Source organism: Somniosus microcephalus, chromosome 4 (assembly GCF_052327205.1).
Source record: "Somniosus microcephalus isolate GS21.2 chromosome 4, FLI_Smic_1.0, whole genome shotgun sequence".
In the NCBI taxonomy this organism is placed as follows: Eukaryota; Metazoa; Chordata; class Chondrichthyes; order Squaliformes; family Somniosidae; genus Somniosus; species Somniosus microcephalus.
The window spans coordinates 8808171-8829892 of record NC_140990.1 but is presented as its reverse complement, the minus strand read 5'-3'; the positions used below and the strand labels follow the sequence as shown (position 1 = coordinate 8829892).

Below are 21722 nucleotides of genomic sequence, written 5' to 3'. Positions count from 1 at the left end.
CCGCTCCAAGGTGAGCGCGGGCTCTGAACAGGCCCCGCCCCCTCCCCCTACTCCGCATGTGACTCTCCAAAGTGAGCGCGGGCTCTCAACAGGCCCCGCCCCCTCCCCCTACTCCGCATGCGCCGCTCCAAGGTGAGCGCGGGCTCTGAACAGGCCCCGACCCCTCCCCCTACACCGCATGCGCCGCTCCAAGGTGAGCGCGGGCTCTGAACAGGCCCCGCCCCCTCCCCCTACTCCGCATGCGCCGCTCCAAAGTGAGCGCGGGCTCTGAACAGGCCCCGCCCCCTCCCCCTACTCCGCATGCGCCTCTCCAAAGTGAGAGCGGGCTCTGAACAGGCCCCGCCCCCTCCCCTTCATGCGCCGCTCCAAGGTGAGCGCGGGCTCTGAAGAGGCCCCGCCCCTTCCCCTACTCCGCATGCACCGCTCCAAGGTGAGCGCGGGCTCTGAACAGGCCCCGCCCCCTCCCCCTACTCCGCATGCGACTCTCCAAAGTGAGCGCGGGCTCTGAACAGGCCCCGCCCACTCCCCCTACTCCGCATGCGCCGCTCCAAGGTGAGCGCGGGCTCTGAACAGGCCCCGCCCCCTCCCCCTACTCCGCATGTGACTCTCCAAAGTGAGCGCGGGCTCTCAACAGGCCCCGCCCACTCCCCCTACTCCGCATGCGCCGCTCCAAGGTGAGCGCGGGCTCTGAACAGGCCCCACCCCCTCCCCCTACTCCACATGCGCCGCTCCAAGGTGAGCGCAGGCTCTGAACAGGCCCCGCCCACTCCCCCTACTCCGCATGCGCCGCTCCAAGGTGAGCGCGGGCTCTGAACAGGCCCCGCCCCCTCCCCCTACTCCGCATGCGCCGCTCCAAGGTGAGCATGGGCTCTGAACAGGCCCCGCCCCCTCCCCCTACTCCGCATGCACCGCTCCAAGGTGAGCATGGGCTCTGAACAGGCCCCGCCCCCTCCCCCTACTCCGCATGCACCGCTCCAAGGTGAGCGCGGGCTCTGAACAGGCCCCGCCCCCTCTCCCTACTCTGCATGGGCCACCAGGCCCCGCTCCCGAGGATGAGCCGCGTCTGTGCAGCGTCTCGCATTCTGGGAAGGCCCAGGCAACCGCGAGAGTCCGGATCACCGGCGGAAAGTGAGTTTAATCAGGGTTTTTTTATATATAGCGGAGAGAAGCGCGGGCGGGGAGATAAATAAAAAGAAAATACAAACCGTACTGTCTCAGCGCCCTCCCGGCACCGAGCGGAGCGGATTGAGCAGCCGCAGCCCCTTGTCTTCTGCAGGGAGCCGGACTGGGGCACGTCATCAACTCCACGGCGGTGACTGACGGGAGCTCCGACCAATAGGGAGAGAGCGGGCGGAGCTCGGAGGACTGAGGTGGCAGCGGGTCCTCCAACCAATCGGGGTGTCCGAGGGGCGGGACCTCCGCCGCCTACTTCTCCCGCTGCTGAGACAAGTGGAATGCAGCAGAGGGCGCTCTTCTGAGTTTGGGGCTCAGGCCTGTTGGTGGAGCAGTGCAGATGGAACTTTACTCTGCACTGGGCTTTACTCCCTCAGCACTGCACTGGAGGGGCAGCACAGAGTTTTAGACTCGAGTCTCTGGAGTGGGACTTCAACCCACAACCTTCTGACTCAGAGGCCAGAGTGCTGCCGCCTGAGCCACGGCTGACACTCTGTATCTAACCCGTGCTGTACCTGCCCTGGGAGTGTTTGATGGGACAGTGTAGAGGGAGCTTTACTCAGCATCTCACCCATGCTGTACCTGCCCTGGGAGTGTTTGATGGGACAGTGTAGAGGGAGCTTTACTCTGTATTTAACCCGTGCTGTTCCTGCCCTGGGAGTGTCTGATGGGGACAGTGTAGAGGGAGCTTTACTCTGTATCTAACCCGTGCTGTACCTGCCCTGGGAGTGTTTGATGGGACAGTGTACAAGAAGCTTTACTCTGTATCTAACCCGTGCTGTACCTGCCTTGGAAGTGTTTGATGGGACAGTGTAGAGTGAGCTTTACTCTGTATCTAACCCGTGCTATACCTGCCCTCATGAGCAAATTTGGCTAGGGTAAATAAAATCAGAGAGTTAAATGCGTGGCTCAAAGACTGGCGTGGGAGAAATGGGTTTTGCTTCTTGGGACACTGGCACCATTACTGGGACAGGAGAGAGCTGTTCCGTTGGGACGGAGTTCACTTGGCCAGTGCTGGGACTAGAATCCTGGCGAATCGAATAACTAGGGCTGTAGAGAGGGCTTTAAACTAATTAGTGGGGGGGAGGTTTCAAGAGAGCGAAAAATAAAAATGTCAGCGGAAAAGGCAATAGAGCAAGGTAGCAGTAGAGGAATTAAAAACCAGAGCGTGTCAGGAAGGGACAGAATATATAAAGATAAAGGTAAAGTTGTAAAGGGGGTAAAAGCAGGAATAAATTGTCACGAAACATATTTAAAAGTTCTTTATCTGAATACACGCAGCATTCGTAACAAAATAGACGCGTTGACGGTACAAATAACTACACATGGGTGTGATCTGGTGGCCATTACGGAGACATGGCTGCAGGGTGACCATGACTGGGAACTAAACATCGAGGGGTATTTGAGTATTAGTAAGGACAGCCAGGAAGGAAAAGGAGATGGGGTGGCTGTGTTAATAAAGGATGGAATCACTGCAATAGTGAGAAATGATATTGGGTCAAAGGATCAGGATAGTGAAACGGTTTGGGTGGAAATAAGGAATAATAAGGGGAAAAAGTCATGAGTGGGCGTAGTCTATAGGCCTCCTAACAGTTGCAACTCTATTGGTTGGAGTATAAATCAGGAAATCGTTGGGGCTTGTAATAAGGGAACAGCTATAATCATGGGAGATTTTAACTTTCATATTGACTGGACAAATCAAATTGGGCAGAGCAGCCTTGAGGAAGAGTTCATAGAGTGCATTAGGGACGGGTTCCTTGAGCAGTATGTTACTGAACCAACCAGGCTCTCTTGAAACCTCCCCGCCACTAATTAGTTTAAAGCCCTCTCTACAGCCCTAGTTATTCGATTCACCAGGATTCTAGTCCCAGCACTGGCCAAGTGAACTCCGTCCCAACGGAACAGCTCTCTCCTGTCCCAGTAATGGTGCCAGTGTCCCAAGAAGCAAAACCCATTTCTCCGACACCAGTCTTTGAGCCACGCATTTAACTCTCTGATTTTATTTACCCTAGCCAAATTTGCTCATGAGGGCAGGTAGAGCATGGGTTAGATACAGAGTAAAGTTCCCTCTACACTGTCCCAGGCAATCTTAGATCTGGTCCTGTGTATTGAGACAGGATTAATAAAAAATGTCCTAGTAAAGGATCCCCTTGGAATGAGTGACCATAACATGGTTGAATTCCAAATTCAGTTGGAGGGTGAGAGAGTTGGATCTCAAACCAGCGTACTAGGCTTAAATAAAGGAGACTATGAAGGTATGAGAGCAGAGTTGACTAAAGTGGACTGGGAAAATAGATTAACGTGTAAGACGGTAAATGAGCAGTGGTGTACATTCAAGGAGATATTTCACAACTTTCAAGAAAAATATATTCCACTGAGGAAAAAGGGGCATAAAAGAAAAGACAGCCATCCGTGGCTAATAAAGTAATAAAGGACAGTATCCGACTGAAAACAAGGGCATATAAAGTAGCCAAATCTAGTGGGAGGATAGAAGATTGGGAAGTATTTAAAAGCCAGCAAAGAATAACTAAAACATTAATTAAGAAAGGGAAGATAGATTATGAAAGTAAACTAGCAAAAAATATAAAAACAGATAGCAAGAGTTTCTACAGTTATATAAAAAGAAAAAGGGTGGCTAAAGTGAATGTTGGTCCCTGAGAGGACGAGACTGGGAAGTTAGTAGTGGGGAACATGGAGATGGCAAAAACGCTCAACAAATATTTTGTATCAGTCTTTACAGTAGACGACACTAAAAATATCCCAACACTGGAGAAACAGGGGGCTATGGGGGGGAGGAGCTAAACACGATTAAAATCACTAAGGAGATGGTACTCGGTAAGATAATGGGACTTAAGGCGGATAAATCCCCTGGACCTGATGGCTTACATCCTAGGGTCTTGAGACAGGTAGCGGTGGGGATTGCGGATGCATTGGTGGTAATTTTCCAAAACTCCCTAGATTCAGGCAAGGTCCCAGCAGATTGGAAAACTGCTAATGTAATGCCCTTATTTAAAAAGGGAGGTAGACAAAAGGTTGGAAACTATTGACCAGTTAGCCTAACATCTGTGGTTGGTAAAATGTTGGAGTCCATTATTAAGGAAGCAGTAACAGGACATTTGGATAAGCATAATTTAATCGGACAGAGTCAGCATGGTTTTATAAAGGGGAAGTCATGTTTGACAAATTTGCTCGAATTGTTTGAGGATGTAACAAACAGGGTGGATAAAGGGGAACCAGTGGATGTGGTGTATTTGGACTTCCAAAAGGCATTTGACAAGGTGCCACACAAAAGATTACTGCACAAGATAAAAAATCACGGGATTGGGGGTAATATACTGGCATGGGTGGAAGATTGGCCATCTAACAGAAAACAGAGAGTTGGAATAAATGGTTCATTCTCGGGTTGGCAATCAGTAACTAGTGGTGTTCCGCAGAGGTCAGTGCTGGGACCCCAACTCTTTACAAGCTATATTAACGATTTGGAGGAGGGGACCGAGTGCAACATATCCAAGTTTGCCGACGATACAAAGATGGGAGGGAAAGCAGTGAGTGAGGAGGACATAAAAAACCTGCAAAAGGACATAGACAGGCTAAGTGAGTGGGCAGAAATTTGGCAGATGGAATATAATGTTGGAAAGTGGGAGGTTATGCACTTTGGCAGAAAAAATCAAAGAGCAAGTTATTATCTAAATGGAGAGAAACTGCAAAGTGCTACAGTACAAAGGGATCTGGGGGTCCTGGTGCATGAAACACAGAACGTTAGTATGCAGGTACAGCAGGTGATCAGGAAGGCCAATGGAATCTTGGCTTTTATTGCAAGGGGGATAGAGTGTAAAAGCAGGGAAGTCTTGCTTCAGTTATACAGGGGACTGGTGAGGCCACACCTGGAATATTGCGTACAGTTTTGGTTTACATATTTAAGAAAAGATATACTTGCTCTCGAGGCAGTTCAGAGAAGGTTCACTCGGTTGATTCCGGAGATGAGGGGGTTGACTTATGAGGGAAGGTTGAGTAGGTTGGGCATCTACTCATTGGAATTCAGAAGAATGAGAGGCGATATTATCAAAACATATAAGATTGTGAGGGGGCTTGATCTGGTGGATGCGGGGATGATGTTTCCACTGATGGGTGAGACTAGAACTAGGGGGCATAATCTTAGAATAAGCGGCTGCCGTTTCAAAACTGAGATGAGGAGAAACTTCTTCACTCAGAGGGTGGTAAATCTATGGAATTTGCTACCTCAGATAGCTGTGGAAGCTGCGACATTAAATAAATTTAAAACGGAGATAGACAGTTTCCGAACTGATAAGGGAATTAGGGGTTACGGGGAGCGGGCAGGGAAGTGGACGTGAGTTTAGGTTTAGATCAGCCATGATCCTATTGAATGGTGGAGCAGGCCCGAGGGGCCGTATGGTCTACTTCTGCTCCTACTTCTTATGTTCTTATGTTCTTCTTCTCTTCACATATCTATAAAAGCTTTTACAGTCAGTTTTTATGTTCCCTGCAAACTTACTCTCATTCTATTTTCCCTGAAAACTTACTCTCATATTCTATTTTCCCCTTCTTAATTAATCCCTTTGTCCTCCTTTGTTGAATCCTAAACTGCTCCCAATCCTCAGGTTTACTGCTTTTTCTGGCCAATTTATATGTCCTCTCCTTGGATCTTATGCTATCCCTAATTTCCCTTGTTAGCCACGGTTGAGTCACCTCTTTTGTTTTATTTTTATGCCAAACTGGGATGAACAAATTCTGTAGTTCATCCATGCGGTCTTTGAATGTTTGCCATTGCCTGTCCATCGTCAACCCTTTGAGTGACATTCCCCAATCAATCCTACCCAACTTGCTCCTCAGACCATCGTAGTTTCCTTTATTTAAATTTAGGACCCTAATCTCTGAGTCAACAACTTCATTCTCCATCTTAATGAAACATAGAAACATAGAAGATAGGAGCAGGAGCAGGCCATTCGGCCCTTCGAGCCTGCTCCGCCATTCAACGAGATCATGGCTGATCATCCAAACCCGAGCACCCGGTCCCTACACCGACAGCCATCCCACCCAAGCCCTATCCCCGTAACCCCACGTATTTAATCCCCCCTAACACTAAGGGCCAATTTTTATCATAGCCAATCAACCTAACCCGCACATCTTTGGACTGTGGGAGGAAACCGGAGCACCCGGAGAAAACCCACGCAAACACGGGGAGAATGTGCAAACTCCACACAGACAGTCACCCGAGGCCGGATTTGACCCCGGGTCCCTGGCGCTGTGAGGCAACAGTGCTAATTCGATCATATTATGATCACTCCAACCCAAGGGGCCTCATACAAGAAGATTGCTAATTAATCCTTTCTCGTTACATAATACCCAGTCTAAGATGGCCTGATCTCTGGTTGGTTCCTCGACATATTGGTCCAGGAAACCATCCCGTAAACACTCAAGGAATTCCTCCTCCACAGTAGAGGACATGAGATGGGGGGAGGGAGTCCCTTTAAATGTGGAGGAGGTGGGTGTCCCTTTAAATGTGGCGGGGTGGATGTCCCTTTAAATGTGGAGGTGGTGGGTGTCCCTTTAAATGTGGAGGGGGTGTGTGTCCCTTTAAATGTAGAGGGGGTGGGTGTCCCTTTAAATGTGCAGGGTGTGGGTGTGGAGTTTGCACATTCTCCCTGTGTCTGCGTGGGTTTCCTTCGGGTGCTCCGGTTTCCTCCCACAGTCCAAAGATGTGCGGGTTAGGTTGATTTGGCTATGATAAATTGACCCTTAGTGTTAGGGGATTAAATACGTGGGGTTATGGGGATAGGGTGGGATATGTGTCGGTGCAGGCTCGATGGGCCGAAATGGCCTCTATCTGCACTGTGGGGATTCTGTGTGATTCTGTGTGTGGGTGGGTGTCCCTTTAAATGTGGAGAGGCGGGGCCGCGCATGCTCATTTGGCCCCAACACAAAACGAGGCTGCCAGTGCGCCTGCGCGGGGCCTCTGAGGAGAAGACGGAAGTTGGCCCGGTGAAGAGGCCGGGGTAAAGTAAAGTGTTGGGGAATCGATTTAAATCGAGGTGAAGGGGGAGCGGAGAGCGAGAATATAAAGAAAAATACCAGAAAAAGCAAACCTGAGAGTCGGGCGGGCGGGACCTCCGCGGACGCCGAACGGAGCGGTTTGATCCGCGCGGGGTGGCGGAGTGAGCCGGAGCAATGTGATTCTGACTGACGGGAGCGCTGACCAATAGGAAGAGGGCTGAGCTGGGAGGACTGAACTGGGCGGCCTGGTCCTCCAACCAATGGCGGCGCGGCAAGGGGGCGGGGCCTTCCTCCCCGGCGCTGAGGCTGAGGCCCGATAGTGACGTCATCAGAGGAAGAGGCTTCGCTCGGTGCCGGGAGGGCGCTGCGACGGTGCGGTTTGTATTTTCTTTTTATTTATCTTCCCGCCCGCGCTCCTCTCCGCTATATAAAAAAAAACCCTCATAAAACTCACTTTCCGCCGGTGATCCGAACTCTCGCGGTTGCCCGGGCCTTCCACAGACTCCGAGGCCCTGCGCAGGCGCGGTAGCGGCTCAGCTTCGGAAGCGGGGCCCGGCGGCGCATGCGGAGTAGGGGGAGGGGCCTGTTCAGAGGGGGTGGATGATTGACAGGGGCACAGGGTGTGTGCTGAGCATGCGCGGTGCGGGCCGGGCGCCTGTGGCGCAGGAGAGGGCGGGGCCATGGGGCGCATGCGCGGTGTCAGCTGCAACTTTAGAGTCACAAAGGGACCGAGTGTCTTCAAATCTCTCCCCTCCTCTTCTAATTTCCTGTAAAACCAGTTTATAAAAGTCATCACTGAAAGTACATCGAAGATAGGACCCGGGCCCAGGGCCTGATTGACGGGAGCTTCCGAGCAATAGGGAGCGAGCGGGGCAGGGCTGGAGGAGCGAGCCGGCGGCGGGTCCTCCAACCAATCGGGGAGCCCGAGGGGCGGGACTTGCACCGGCTGATTGGGACCGAGGAGGCTGACGGGAGATTTAATTTAAATGAATTTAATTTCCCGTCTGCTCCAACCGCCCACCCTGCAACGTCACGACGTCGCCGGCGTGCACTGACGGACACTGAGCTCTCCACCAATGAGCGAGGGGAGGCGGAGCCTGGGCGAAGGAGGAGGCGGGACCTGGGATCGGCCTGCCGCCATTTTGTAAAGCGGCCTGGTCAGAATCTGTGATCCTGGGAAAGTTTATTTTTAATGTTCCTTTCCCATTTTACAGCTCAAACTAATTTTATTTTACAGAAGATACTTGTTTTAAACATAGAAGATAGGAGCAGGAGTCGGCCATTCGGCCCTTCGAGCCTGCTCTGCCATTCAATGCGATCATGGCTGATCATAAAAAAAGCAGTTCGTTTTTAAATTGATGAAACAGAAACAAGAAACCCTGGGGAGCAAATGTGAGTAAAAATATTTTTTCTCCCTGAATTAATTTTTTTAATATTAATTTTGTGCATTTTTAATTATTAATTTCAAGCACTTTAAGAGAAATATGGGAGTGGTGGGGGTTCTCTTAAAGGGACAGGCGCTCTCTTTTTCTATGAGATTTTCATTAAAAATCCCCGTGGATGACCGATTTTAAAGGGACAGCGTCTCCCTTTTTATAATGTATATTTAAGAGACTGACATTTAAAGTAGGGCAAATCCCCTGCTCCCCTGAGTGCTTGGTGAGAAATCAGGTGTTGTTTGCACTCGCCCCCTCCCAATTTCCTGCCAAGGGACAGAAAGCAGAGAGTAGTGGTGAACGGTTGCTTTTCAGACTGGAGGGAGGTAAACAGTGATGTTCCCCAGGGGTCGGTATTAGGTTCAATGTTCCCTCTTTTTTTTGAGGTGCGTGGCCCCTTTAACGGGCTGCACGGCCCATTCAAATTTCTGCGCATGCGCGTTTATTCCATTTATAGGACGGTGAGCCGGCTGCGTGGGACCTGCAGACCGCTGCGTGGCCGCGCAACTTAACGTGAACATTGATTCGGACCACTGCTTTTTTTTATATATATCAATGACCTGGACTTGGGGATCCAGGGCAAAATTTCAAAATTTACAGATGACACAAAACTCAGAAATGTAGCAAACAATGAGGATAGTAACAGACTTCAGGAGGATGTAGCCAGACTGGTGAAATGGGCAGAAACATGGCAGATTAAATTTAATGTAGAGAAGTGTGAAGTGATTCACTTTGGTAGGAAGAATGAGGAGAGGCAATATAAACTAAATGGTCCAGTTTTAAAGAGGGTGCAGGAACAGAGAGGCCTCGGGGTGTATGTACACAAATCTTAGAAGGTGGCAGGACATGTTGAGAAGGCTGTTAAAAAAGCATACAGGATCCTTGACTTTATTAATAGAGGAATAGAGTACAAAAGCAAGCAGGTTATGCTAAGCCTTTATAAAACACTGGCTAGGCTTCCGCTGGGCACCACACTTTAGGAAGGATGTCAAGGCCTTAGAGAGGGTGCAGAAGAAATTTACGAGAATGGGACCAGGGATGAGGAATTTGAGTTACGTGGAGAGACGGGACAAGCTGGGGTTGTTCTCCTTAAGCAAAGAAGATTAAGAGGAGATTTGATAGAGTTGTTCAAAATCAGGATGGATTTTGAGAGAGTAAATAAGGAGAAACCGTTTCCAATGGCTGAAGGGACAGAAACCAGATTTAAGGCGATTGGCAAAAGAACCAGAGGTGACATGAGGAAACAGATTTTTACACCAAGTTGTTGTGATCTGGAATGCACTGCCTGAAAGGGCGGTGGAAGCAGATTCAATATTATAATTTGTTATATCCGAGTAGTAAGGTCCAATTAATTGATGTGAGACTTCAGGAACTCAAAACTTTACTTTTAATTTACACAGAATAAGGAGAGAACAGAGCTCTTACAAGCTACAGGCATGCACTCTGTATTTCTTACTGCACGAGCAAACCAAAATGGAGGATGCTATGATGTCATACCCACAAGGCCACATTACCTAAATATTTGTGTAGTAGGGCTTACCTTAAAACACTGGTAAATGAACCCTTAGCATTTGTCTCCATCTAGTGGATAACTTAAGCATTACATCAGAGATTACTATACCCCCCCCCCTCTTAAGTTACAACCATTCTTAACAACATTCTTAAAAGTCCATAAGGAAACTCCTTTAACGATAGTCCATCCTGAACGAATTTAGCAGGTCGTGATCAATCGCTCTGGCGGCTTGTGAGACCTTGTTGAACGTCTTACAGTCAAGTCCCTGCTTGGTTGTGGTAGAGCCACCTGTTGCTCCTGAGCAGTACTGAGAGTATCTGACTCTGCTACGATGGTTTCCTCTTGATGAAGGGGTCCAGGTATAACTGTCACTGTTCGTGGTGCTGGTACCACCAGTGCATTTGAATTACTGGGGACCAACTTGTCCTCCAACCTTTCCTCTGGAACCTCCAGTTCGATTTCCCGTGGTCTGGTCAGTATCTGATCCACATGTCCGCGTACTACCTGACCAGTTCCCAACATGACCCTATATGAAACTGGACCAGTCCTTGAATCTATGACGCCAGGAATCCATTTTGGACCATAACTGAAATTTCTGGTAAGTACCGCATCTCCTACAAAACTGTGGCTCTTTGTCCTTCTGTCGTGGTTCTCCTTTTGTTTGAACTGTCGGTTTTCCACCTTCCTTTTTAGATCTGGGTGAACCAGGTCAAGAGTGGAGCGTAGTCGACGTCCTAACAATAACTCAGCAGGAGAGAGTCCTGTGGTAGATTGAGGTGTTATTCTGTAGCTGAACAGAACTCGTGACACCTTTGCTGTCAAACTCCCTTCTGCACTTTTTTTCATCATCTCCTTATATGTTTGTACGGCTCTCTACGCAAGTCCATTTGAAGACGGATGATATGGAGCTGAAGTCACGTGCACTATGCCATTGTTTCTCATGAACTCTTTTGTTTCTGTACTCACAGAACACATGGCATTGTCACTTACTACGATCTCCGGTATTCCTTGATTACTAAAACTCCTACGCAGGCAGTCTATAGTAACAGTAGATGAAGCAGAATTTACAGGATACACATCCATCCATTTGGAATGTGCATCAATGATTATGAGAAACATCTTTCCCATGAATGGACCTGCATAATCTACATGTAATCTCTTCCATGGTTTATCCGGCCACTCCCAGGGGTGGAGTGGAGCCGCTGCTGGTGCCTTCCTGTGTTCTTGACAAGTGCTGCATGTCTTGACAAGATTTTCTATCTCCTCATCTAGCTTTGGCCACCACAAGTAACTCCTTGCCAAGGCTTTCATGCGCGAAACTCCAGGATGACACTGATGTAGTTGCACTAGGATAGACTGTCATGCTGGCTGTGGAATAATCACTTGAGCTCCCCACAACACGCAACCATCCTGCACACTCAGCTCTGTTTTCCTGACACTGTAAGGTGTGAAATCAGTCCCTTCGGATGTTGTGGCCAACCCCTCATTAAATATTCTCAAACTCTAGACAGTACTGGATCCTTACCAGTCCAAGTCCTTACTTGTTCTGCGGTCACAATCGCCGTGTCCGTGTCCTCCAACATCAAAACTCTGTCCTCTGGAGCTGCACGGATAGGTGTACCTGGTAGTGGAAGACGGCTCAAGGCATTTGCGTTCCCATGGTACTTGCCCACCTTGTAAACGATGACATACTCATATGCTCTCAACGTCACTGCCCATCTCTGGATTCGGGGTGACACCATCTGTGGTACTGCTTTCATCTCATTAAAAAGAGATAGAAGAGGTTTATGATCGGTGCATATGGTGAATTTCCTGCCATATATGTACTTATGAAACCTCTGTAACCCAAACATTACTGCTAACCCCTCTTTATCCAACTGAGAATAGTTTTTTTCCGCTGGGGTCAGAGTTCGAGACATAAACCCTATCGGTCTTTCAGTTCCATCTTCCATACAGTGTGAAAGAACTGCCCCCACCCCATAAGGTGAAGCGTCACAAGAGAGAATGATGTCTTTCTCTGCATTGTAGTGAACCAGCACATCTGAGGACAGCATCAGTTTCTTGGATTGTTCAAATGAAACCCTCTGTTCCTCTTCCCACTGCCACGGTGTCTCCTTTGTGAAGAGGTGCTAACACTATTGACAAGTTTGGCATAAACCTGTTATAGTTTAGCAGTCCCAGGTAAGCCTTTAACTCAGTCACATTTGTAGGATCTGGTGCCTCCTGCAGTGCTTTTACCTTCTCCTTGATTGGATGGAGCCCTGTGGCGTCCACTCTGTGTCCCAGGAACATGGCCTCATTCCCCATGAAAGTACACTTCTCTTGAGCCGTAACCCAGCCTTATCCAATCTTTGCAGTACCTCTCTGCGTGCTCAGATGTTCCTGGTCGGTTCTTCCCGTCACCAGAATATCATCCAAATGGATGGAAACATGTGGAATCCCTTGCAGTACACCCTCGATTGTTCTCTGGAAGATAGCTGGACTAGATGAGACACCGAATGGCAAGCGGTTATAGGTAAACAAACCCTTGTGTGTATTTATGGTTACATACTTCTTGGATTCCTCATCTAGTGTAATCTGCAAGTATGCATGACTCATATCCAGCTTCGTGAATTTCTTCCCTCCAGCCAGGTTTGCAAAAAGATCCTCAGTTTTAGGAATAGGATACTGTTCTAGTTTAGACACCCTATTTACAGTCAATTTATAATCGCCACAGATTCTTACCGAATTGTCCGGTTTTAAAACAGGTACAATGGGAGCTGCCCATTCTGAACATTTCACGGGTTCCAGAATGTTCTCCCTCAAAAGACGATCAAGCTCAGCCTCTACCTTCGGTTTCATGGCATAAGGAACAGGTCGTTGTTTAAAAAATCTTGGCAGTGCCTCCTTGTCAACATAAATCTTAGCTGGGGGGGCCATTAAATGTTCCAAGTTCTTCCTTGAACACGTTCTCATGTTCAATCAAGACTTCTTGCAAAGACAACTGTTTGCCTCCTTCCAATTGATTTATTGCTCCCCAATCTAATTTAAGTTCTCGTATCCAGCCCCAACCTAACAAATTTGGTCCAGAACCCGATACTACAACTACAAGTAGCTGTTCCACGGTGTCCCTGTGTTTCACAGTTACAGTAGCTGTACCCAAGGTTGTCACTCGTTCACCGGTATAGGTTTTAAGCTTCATAGAGCAAGACTTTAACTCTAGAACTTTTGCACGGTTCCACAATTTTGAATACTCTTCCCTGTTCATTATGGTAACACCACATCCAGTATCCACCTCAAAGTTGACCTTAGTGTCATTTACTATCAGTTGCAAAATGATAGGATCCACTTTTGGAATGTCCTCTACCATACTATGCAATATCAACACGTCGTCTTCTTCCTCAGCTTCTCCACTGATGTGATGTGCTCCCTGTTTTTTCACTTCTCTTACCAGGTTTTGCTTCTCTCCCCCTTTAGGTTCGTATACCTCCAGGGTAGTTTTTGCCCTGCATGCACATTTTATATGTCCTTTTTTCCCACACTTGTGGCACTTTTCCTCCAGAAACCTGCATTCCCTTGCCAGGTGATCTCCATTGCATCTATAACATGCTTTTATATGCTCACGTTGTGGTGTACGACTCATATTTAACTTGTGCACCAGCGTCTGACCTGCAACTTGCTTCATAGTAGCCCAGTCTGAACCTTGTATTTCTTTTACATCACGGTTAGCTGTCTCTATTAATTGAGCAGGTTCCAACGCTTTTTCATACGTAAGCCCAGTCTCGGACAATAATTTCCTCTGCATTCGAGCATCCATTATTCCGCAAACCAGCCTATCTCTCAGCATGTCTTTCAAACTGTTCCCGTAATTGCAATCATGTGCCAGTTTTCTCAACACTGCTACATAATCCAACACAGACTCTCCCGGTATCCTGTTCCGTGAATTAAATTTGAAACGCTGTACAATCTCACTCGGTCTGGGATTGAAATGTTCCTTTAGCAAGTCCACTAATTCAGTAAATGATTTATCTCCAGGCTTTGCAGGACTGCATACGCTTCTCAGTAAACTATACGTCAGACTTCCCACCGAAGTTAGCAAAATAGCTCTCCTTTTTCCAACATCGACAATATCATTTGCTACAAAGAAATGCTCCAATAACTCACAGTACTCTTCCCGAGTTTGATTTTTAACATCAAAAGCAGAAATCTCTCCTACTCGAGTAGCCATGATTCCGATGCAGTGTTGTTGTATTTTCCCTTCTTCAAGTTGAAACAGTTAATCCTCGTCGCCAAATGTTATTTCCGAGTAGTAAGGTCCAATTAATTGATATAAGTGAGACTTCAGGAACTCAAAACTTTACTTTTAATTCACACAGAATAAGGAGAAAACAGAGCTCTTACAAGCTACAGGCATGCACTCTATATTTCTTACTGCACGAGCAAACCAAAATGGAGGATGCTATGATGTCATACCCACAAGGCCACATTACCTAAATATTTGTGTAGCAGGGCTTACCTTAAAACACTGGTAAATGAACCCTTAGCATTTGTCTCCATCTAGTGGATAACTTAAGCATTACATCCGAGATTACTAGAAAATTCAAAAGAGATTGAGATAAATACTTGAAGGGAAAACATTTACAGGGCTTTGGGGAACGAGCAGGGGGAGTGGGATTAATTGGATCGCTCTTTCAAAGAGCCGGCACAGGCACGATGGGCCGAATGGCTTCCTTCTGTGCTGTATCATTCTATGATGCTATTCTACACAGACACACACACATACACATACAGTCAGACAGACACACAGACACAGATACTCACTAAAATACAGTCAGACACACACTCACATTTTTTCTGCATGAACTTTTATTATGAATTTCAAAGACTTTACGAAAAAGGTGGGAGTGGTGGGTGGAGGGCTCTTAAAGGGACAGGGACACTTTTCAATGTGATTTTCATTAAAGGGACCGAGTCACTCCTTGCCTGTGGAGGACCAATTTTAAAAGGACAGCGTCTCGAAATCAGGTGCTGTCTGCGTGTGAACCACCTCCTCCCAATTTCCTGCCAAGCGATCCCTGCGGGCACCACTCCACTCTAGGAGTGGCTCCTAGAATCATACAGCACAGAAGGAGGCCATTCAGCCCATCGTGTCTGTGCCGGCTCTTTGAACGAACTCTCCATTTAGTCCCACTCCCCTGCTCTTTCCCCATAGCCCTGAAAATGTTTCCCCTTCAAGTATTTATCCAATTCCCCAGTGAACGTTATTATTGACTCTGCTTCCACCGCCCTTTCAGGCAGCGCATTCCAGATCACAACAACTCGCTGCATCAATAAAATTCTCCTCACCTCGCCTCTGGTTCTTTTGTCAATGACCTTAAATCTGTGTCCTCTGGTTACCGACCCTCCTGCCACTGGAAACAGTTTCTCCTTATAAGCTACAGCTATACAAAGCCCTGGTTAGACCCCAGAGAGTCACAGAGTCATAACGGCACAGAAGGAGGCCATTCGGCCCATCGAGTCCGTGCCGGCTCTCTGTATACAATCCAGTCAGTCCCACTCCCCCGCTCTATCCCCGTAGCCCTGCAAGTTTATTTCCCTCAGCTGCCTATCCAGTCTCCCCTTGAAAACATTGAGTGTCTCCGCTTCCACCAGTTCCGTCGGCAGTGAGTTCCAGGTCCTCACCACTCACTGCGTAAAAAAGTTTTTCCTCACGACCCCCCCGTATCTCTTGCCCAGAACCTTAAATCTGTGTCCCCTAGTCCTTGTACCATCAACTAGTGGGAACAGCCTTTCCCCGTCTAGCCTATCCAAACCCATCATAATCTTGTACACCTCTATCAAATCACCCCTCAACCTCCTTTGCTCTAATAAAAACAAATCCAGCTTCTCCAACCTGTCCTTGTAGCTAAGATCCCCCATCCCCGGAACCATTCTGGTAAATCTCCTCTGCACCCTCTCAAGGGCCTTCACATCCTTCCTAAAGTGTGGTGACCAGAACTGGACGCAATACTCCAGTTGTGGCCTAACCAGCGCTTTATAAAGGTTCAGCATAACTTCTCTCTTTTTGTACTCAATACCTCTATTTATGAAGCCCAACATCCCATATGCTTTGTTAACCACTCTCTCAATATGTCCCGCCACCTTCAGGGGCCTCCGCACATTAACTCCCAGGAACTCCCTGGAGCACTGTGTACAGTTCTGGGCACCGCACCTCAGAAAGGATATACTGACCTTGGAAGGAGTGCAGCACAGATTGACCAGAATGTTACCCGGGCTCCAAGGGTTAGATTATGAGGGAGAGATTACATAAACTAGGCTTGTGTTCCCTGGAATCTAGAAGGTTAAGGAGTGATTGAGGATTTTAGGATTTTGAAAGGAATTGGGAGAGTAGATCGAGAGAAACTTTTTCCGCCGGTGGGGCAGTTGAGGACAAGGGGACATCACCTTAAAATCAGAGCCAGGCCATTCAGGAGAGAAGTTGGGAAACACTTCTTCACACAAAGGGTGGTCGAAGTGTGGAACCCTCTCCCACAGAAAGCAGTCGATGCCAGCTCAATTAATCATTTTAAATCCCAGAGCGATAGATTTTTGCTAGACAAGGGAGCAAAGGGATATGGAGCCAAGGCAGGTGGGTGGAGTTAAGACACAGATCGGCCATGATCTCATTGAATGGCGGAACAGGCTGGAGGGGCTGAATGGCCTCCTCCTGTTCCCATGCTCCTATTTACTCTATCAAAACCCTTCATGTTTTGAACACCTCTATTAAATCTCTGCTGCACCTTCTCTGCTCCAAGGAGAACAATCCCAGCTTCTCCAGTCTCTCCACGTAACTGAAATCCTCTGTGTATTTGTCGTGGGGCAGCAGGCTATAGCAAACAGCTTTCTTAAGAACATAAGAAATAGGAGCAGGAGCAGGCCATTCGGCCCTTCGAGCCTGCTCCGCCATTCAATAAGATCATGGCTGATCTTCTACCTCATCTCCGCCTTCCCGCCTGATCCCCATATCCCTCGATTCCCCATGAGTCCAAAAATCTATCTGTCTCAGCCGTTATTATACTCAATGACTGAGCCTCCACAGCCCTCTGGGGCAGAGAATTCCAAAGATTCACCACCCTCTGAGTGAAGAAATGTCTCCTCATCTCAGTCCTAAATGGCCGACCCCTTATTCTGAGACTGTGACCCCTGGTTCTAGACCCCCCAGCCAGGGGAAACAGTCTCCCAGCATCTACCCTGTCAAGCCCTGTAAGAATTGTAGATGTTTCAATGAGATCACCTCTCATTCTTCAAAATTCCTGGGAATATAGGCCCAGTCTCCTCAATCTCTCCTCACAGGACAATCCCCCCATCCCAGGAATCAGTCTGGTGAACCTTCGTTGCACTCCCTCTAAGGCAAGTATATCCTTCCTTAGGTAAGGAGACCAAAACTGTACACAATACTCCAGGTGTGGTCTCACCAAGGCCCTATATAATTGCGGTAAGACTTTACTCTTATACTCCAATCCTTTTGTAATAAAGACTAACGTACCATTTGATTTCCTAATTGCTTGCTGCACCTGCGTGTTACCTTTCAGTGCCTCGTGTACAAGGACACCCAGGTCCCTCTGAACACCAACATTTCCCAATCTCTCACCATTTAAAAAATACTCTGCTTTTCTATTTTTCCTACCAAAGAGGGTTGGAGTATAAAAGCAGGGAAGTCCTGCTACAACTGTACAGGGTATTGGTGAGGCCACACCTGGAGTACTGCGTACAGTTTTGGTCTCCGTATTTAAGGAAGGATATACTTGCATTGGAGGCAGTTCAGAGACGATTCACTAGATTAATTCCTGGGATGAGGGGGTTGACTTATGAGGAAAGGTTGAGCAGGTTGGGCCTATACTCATTGGAATTTAGAAGAATGAGAGGTGATCTTATTGAAACATATAAGATACTGAGGGGGCTCGACAAGGTAGATGCAGAGAGGATGTTTCCCCTCGTGGGGAAATCTAGAACTCGGGGGCACAGTTTCAGAATAAAGGGTCGCCCTTTTAGAACTGAGATGAGGAATTTCTTCTCTCCGAGGGTCGTAAATCTGTGGGATTCTCTGCCCCAGAGAGCTGTGGAGGCTGGGTCATTAAATACATTTAAGGTGGAGATAGACAGATTTTGGCAAGATAAGGGAGTGAAGGGTTATGGGGAGCGGGCGGGGAAGTGGCTTTGAGCCCAAGATCAGCCATGATCTTATTGAATGGCAGAGCAGGCTCGAGGGGCCAAGTGGCCTATTCCTGCTCCTATTTCTCATGTTCAAAGCGGATAACTTCACACTTCTCCACATTATATTCCATCTGCCATATTCTTGCCCATTCACTGAACCTGTCGATATCCCTTTGCAGCCTCTTTGTGTCCTCCTCACAACTTATTTTCCCACCGAGCTTTGTATCGTCAGCAAACTTGGACACATTGCACTCGGTCCCCTCATCTAAGTCATTGATGGAGATTGTGAATGTAATGTATATACCTTTAAGGGGGGAACTATCTTTTACAGCGCATGTATACTGCAGTACCGGCAGTGACCACACCTGTATATAGCAATGAGTAGTAATCTGTACAGATCAGTTCCAGTGTGAGCCAAGTTGAGTAAACACCTGTTGTACTGTTCTCCTGCAGTCTGTGTCTTATTATACACAGACACAACATTGGTGACGAGGCAAGTTCGAACCTACCTGCAACTCTGCATCACCTCCCGGGGATTCGTTCCTGGAGATCAGTGGATTGGAGGTCAAGGCCAGAGACTTGGGCGTCGACCACGGGCAACCGCCCAGTCATCCAGCAGAGACTTGAGAATTGCGGGGGAGGCTGTCAAGAGCCAGGCTTGGCTTTCCAGTCGAGGTGGTCCAGCGAAACGGGCTGGCAACAGGTAGTGCGCAGACCCTTCCGGACAGCGGCAGGCTAGAGCCCAACCGAGCGGCACAGCAAAGGGCCGAGCAGCGTCGACGGGGGAGAGAGAGAGAGGGCAGAGCGCACAGAGTGCAGCCGGTGTTCAGGGGCCGAGCAGCATCGAAGAGAGGGAGAGAGAGACGCACAGAAACCCGCGAGGCGCCGCCATTGCCACGAGGAGCGGCGTTGGCAGCAGCGCAGGAGAAACGCGCGAAACCTACAGGGCGCCGCCATTGCCACGAGAACCGCCAGGAGCGGCGTTGGCAGCAGCGGGGGAGGAAGGAAAGCGCGGGAGATGCCATTTTAAGCCATTGGGAGACGCCATTTTAAATCACAACCAAAATGCCGAAGAGTGGCAGTATCACCGCATTTGACAATGAAGTCGAAGATTGGACTACATATGTCAAACGAATAGAGGTATACTGCAAGGCAAATGAGGTGTCAGATGACAAGAAAGCGTCGGTATTGTTAAATTTAATGGGTGCAAAGACGTATGGGTTATTACGAAATCTAGTAACCCCAACGAAGCCAATGGAAAAGAGTTTTGAAGACATAGTAACGATACTACAGGAACATTTAAACCCCACACCGCTGCTGATAGCAGAAAGATTCAAGTTTCACAAATGGAACCAGCATAAGGATGAAAGCAATGCTGATTATTTAACAGGACTGCGCAAACTATCGAAACACTGCCAGTTTGGAGCGGGACTGGCAGATACCTTAAAGGACAAGTTTGTGTGTGGGCTTCAAAGTGAAGGAACCCAGAAATGGCTTTTATCTGAAAAGGACCTTACGCTGGAAAAGGCTTTCAGCATTGCAGTATCATATGAAGCAGCAGCACGGGGCGCTGCAGAGATACAACAGAGACCGCAAGAATATGGCACAAACGAAATGTCATATGGAAGAGGGAAGTGCTATCACTGCGGCAGAACAACACACGACCAGAATGATTGCTGGTTCAAAGACAAAGTGTGCAGACAGTGTGGAAAAGTAGGACACATAGCATGAGTCTGCAGGTTGGGAAAGAAAACCAGCAATAACAAACCTATCAAAGAAAAGTACAAGAAGGTACATAAGATGACGGAGAATAGTTCAGATGAACAAAAGAGTGATAACGACTCCGAAAGCAGGGAACTGAGTTGTCTGAAACTACATAATGTGATCACAACGGAGGATCACCGAACCATTTGGGTCACTCTCAAGATAGCAGGAGTCGAGGTAAAGATGGAATTGGACACAGGATCAGCCCTAACAGTCATAAACCGATGGGACTACGAGCGGCTATTCTCACACATACCCTTGAGAGACACAAAAATTAGTTTGAAGATGTACACGGGGCAAAAAGTCTACCCCAAAGGAAAAATAAGGGTGACCGTTATATATAACGGTAAGGAAACACCAAAACTAGACCTGTATGTATTGCAAGATGGAGGACCACCATTACTGGGATGTGAATGGATCCGGAAAATACAACTGGATTGGCATTCCATACAGGCACTGACTCTGGCTGACAAAAAGGATGATGACGTCACACCTGGGCGACTGTCAAAGATCCTAACGGACGCGAAAGAAGTGTTCCAGCAAGGACTCGGAACACTAAAAGGCATGACGGCGACGATTAAAATTGAAGAAAACGCGAGCCCAAAATTTTTTAAGGCCAGACCGGTACCTTATGCGGTCCGCCCAGCCGTCGAAGCAGAGCTGGAGAGTCTGGAACGTTCAGGTGTACTGTCCAAGGTAGACTGGAGCGAGTGGGCTACACCCATCGTCCCTGTGATGAAAAAGTCATTGAGCAGCACGCCTGGGGAACCAAGGAAGGTTCGCATCTGTGGGGACTTTAATGTAACAGTGAACCCGGTCCTTCACACCGTACAATATCCACTTCCGCGGATTGAAGATATTTTCGCCTCGCTATCTGGAGGGAAATGCTTCACTAAGATTGATCTGGCCCAGGCGTATCTGCAAATGGAGGTAGAAGAAGCATCAAAAAAATACCTCACAATCAACACCCATAAAGGTCTCTACCAATACAACCGGCTGGTATTCGGGGTAGCATCAGCTCCGGCTATTTGGCAGAGGGCAATGGAACAAGTCCTGCAAGGGATCCCAGGGACCCAGTGTTATTTGGACGACATCCTGGTCACGGGCGAAAATGACAGTGATCACCTTGCCAACCTGGAGCAGGTGCTCACTAGATTGCAGGAATATGGGCTCCGAGCTAACCGCCCCAAATGCGAGTTTTTTAGAAAACAGATCTCGTATTGTGGCCACGTTATCGATAAAGAGGGGTTACATAAGTCCCCAGAGAAGATTGAGGCAGTAATCAAGGCTCCAGCACCGGAAAATGTGTCACAACTGAGGTCGTTCCTCGGGCTGGTAAACTACTACCATAAGTTCTTGCCAAATTTGTCTACAATACTACACCCACTGAACACCCTACTGCAAACTGGGGTGCCATGGAAGTGGAGTGACGAATGTAGGCGAGCTTTCCAGAAGAGCAAAACACTAATCACATCGAAAGAGGTATTGGCCCATTACAACCCGGCATTACCAATTCGGTTGGCATGTGATGCGTCACCCTACGGCATTGGAGCGGTGCTGTCGCACAAATTCTCGGACGGCTCAGAGAGGCCAATAGCCTTTGCGTCACGATCACTAACCTCAGCCGAGCGTAACTACGCCCAGATTGACAG

The 21722-nt window shown here is 48.2% G+C and overlaps 1 protein-coding gene across 1 annotated transcript in view; it reads left to right on the top strand.

Annotated features, from left to right (window-relative positions):
• The window catches only part of LOC147118250 (uncharacterized), a 70851-nt gene that overhangs the window by 24810 nt on the left and 24319 nt on the right, over positions 1-21722 (top strand). The window contains exon 3 of the mRNA XM_085984344.1: positions 4608-4613. Coding sequence (XP_085840470.1) covers positions 4608-4613 — 6 coding nt within the window. The remainder of the gene's footprint in view (positions 1-4607; positions 4614-21722) is intronic.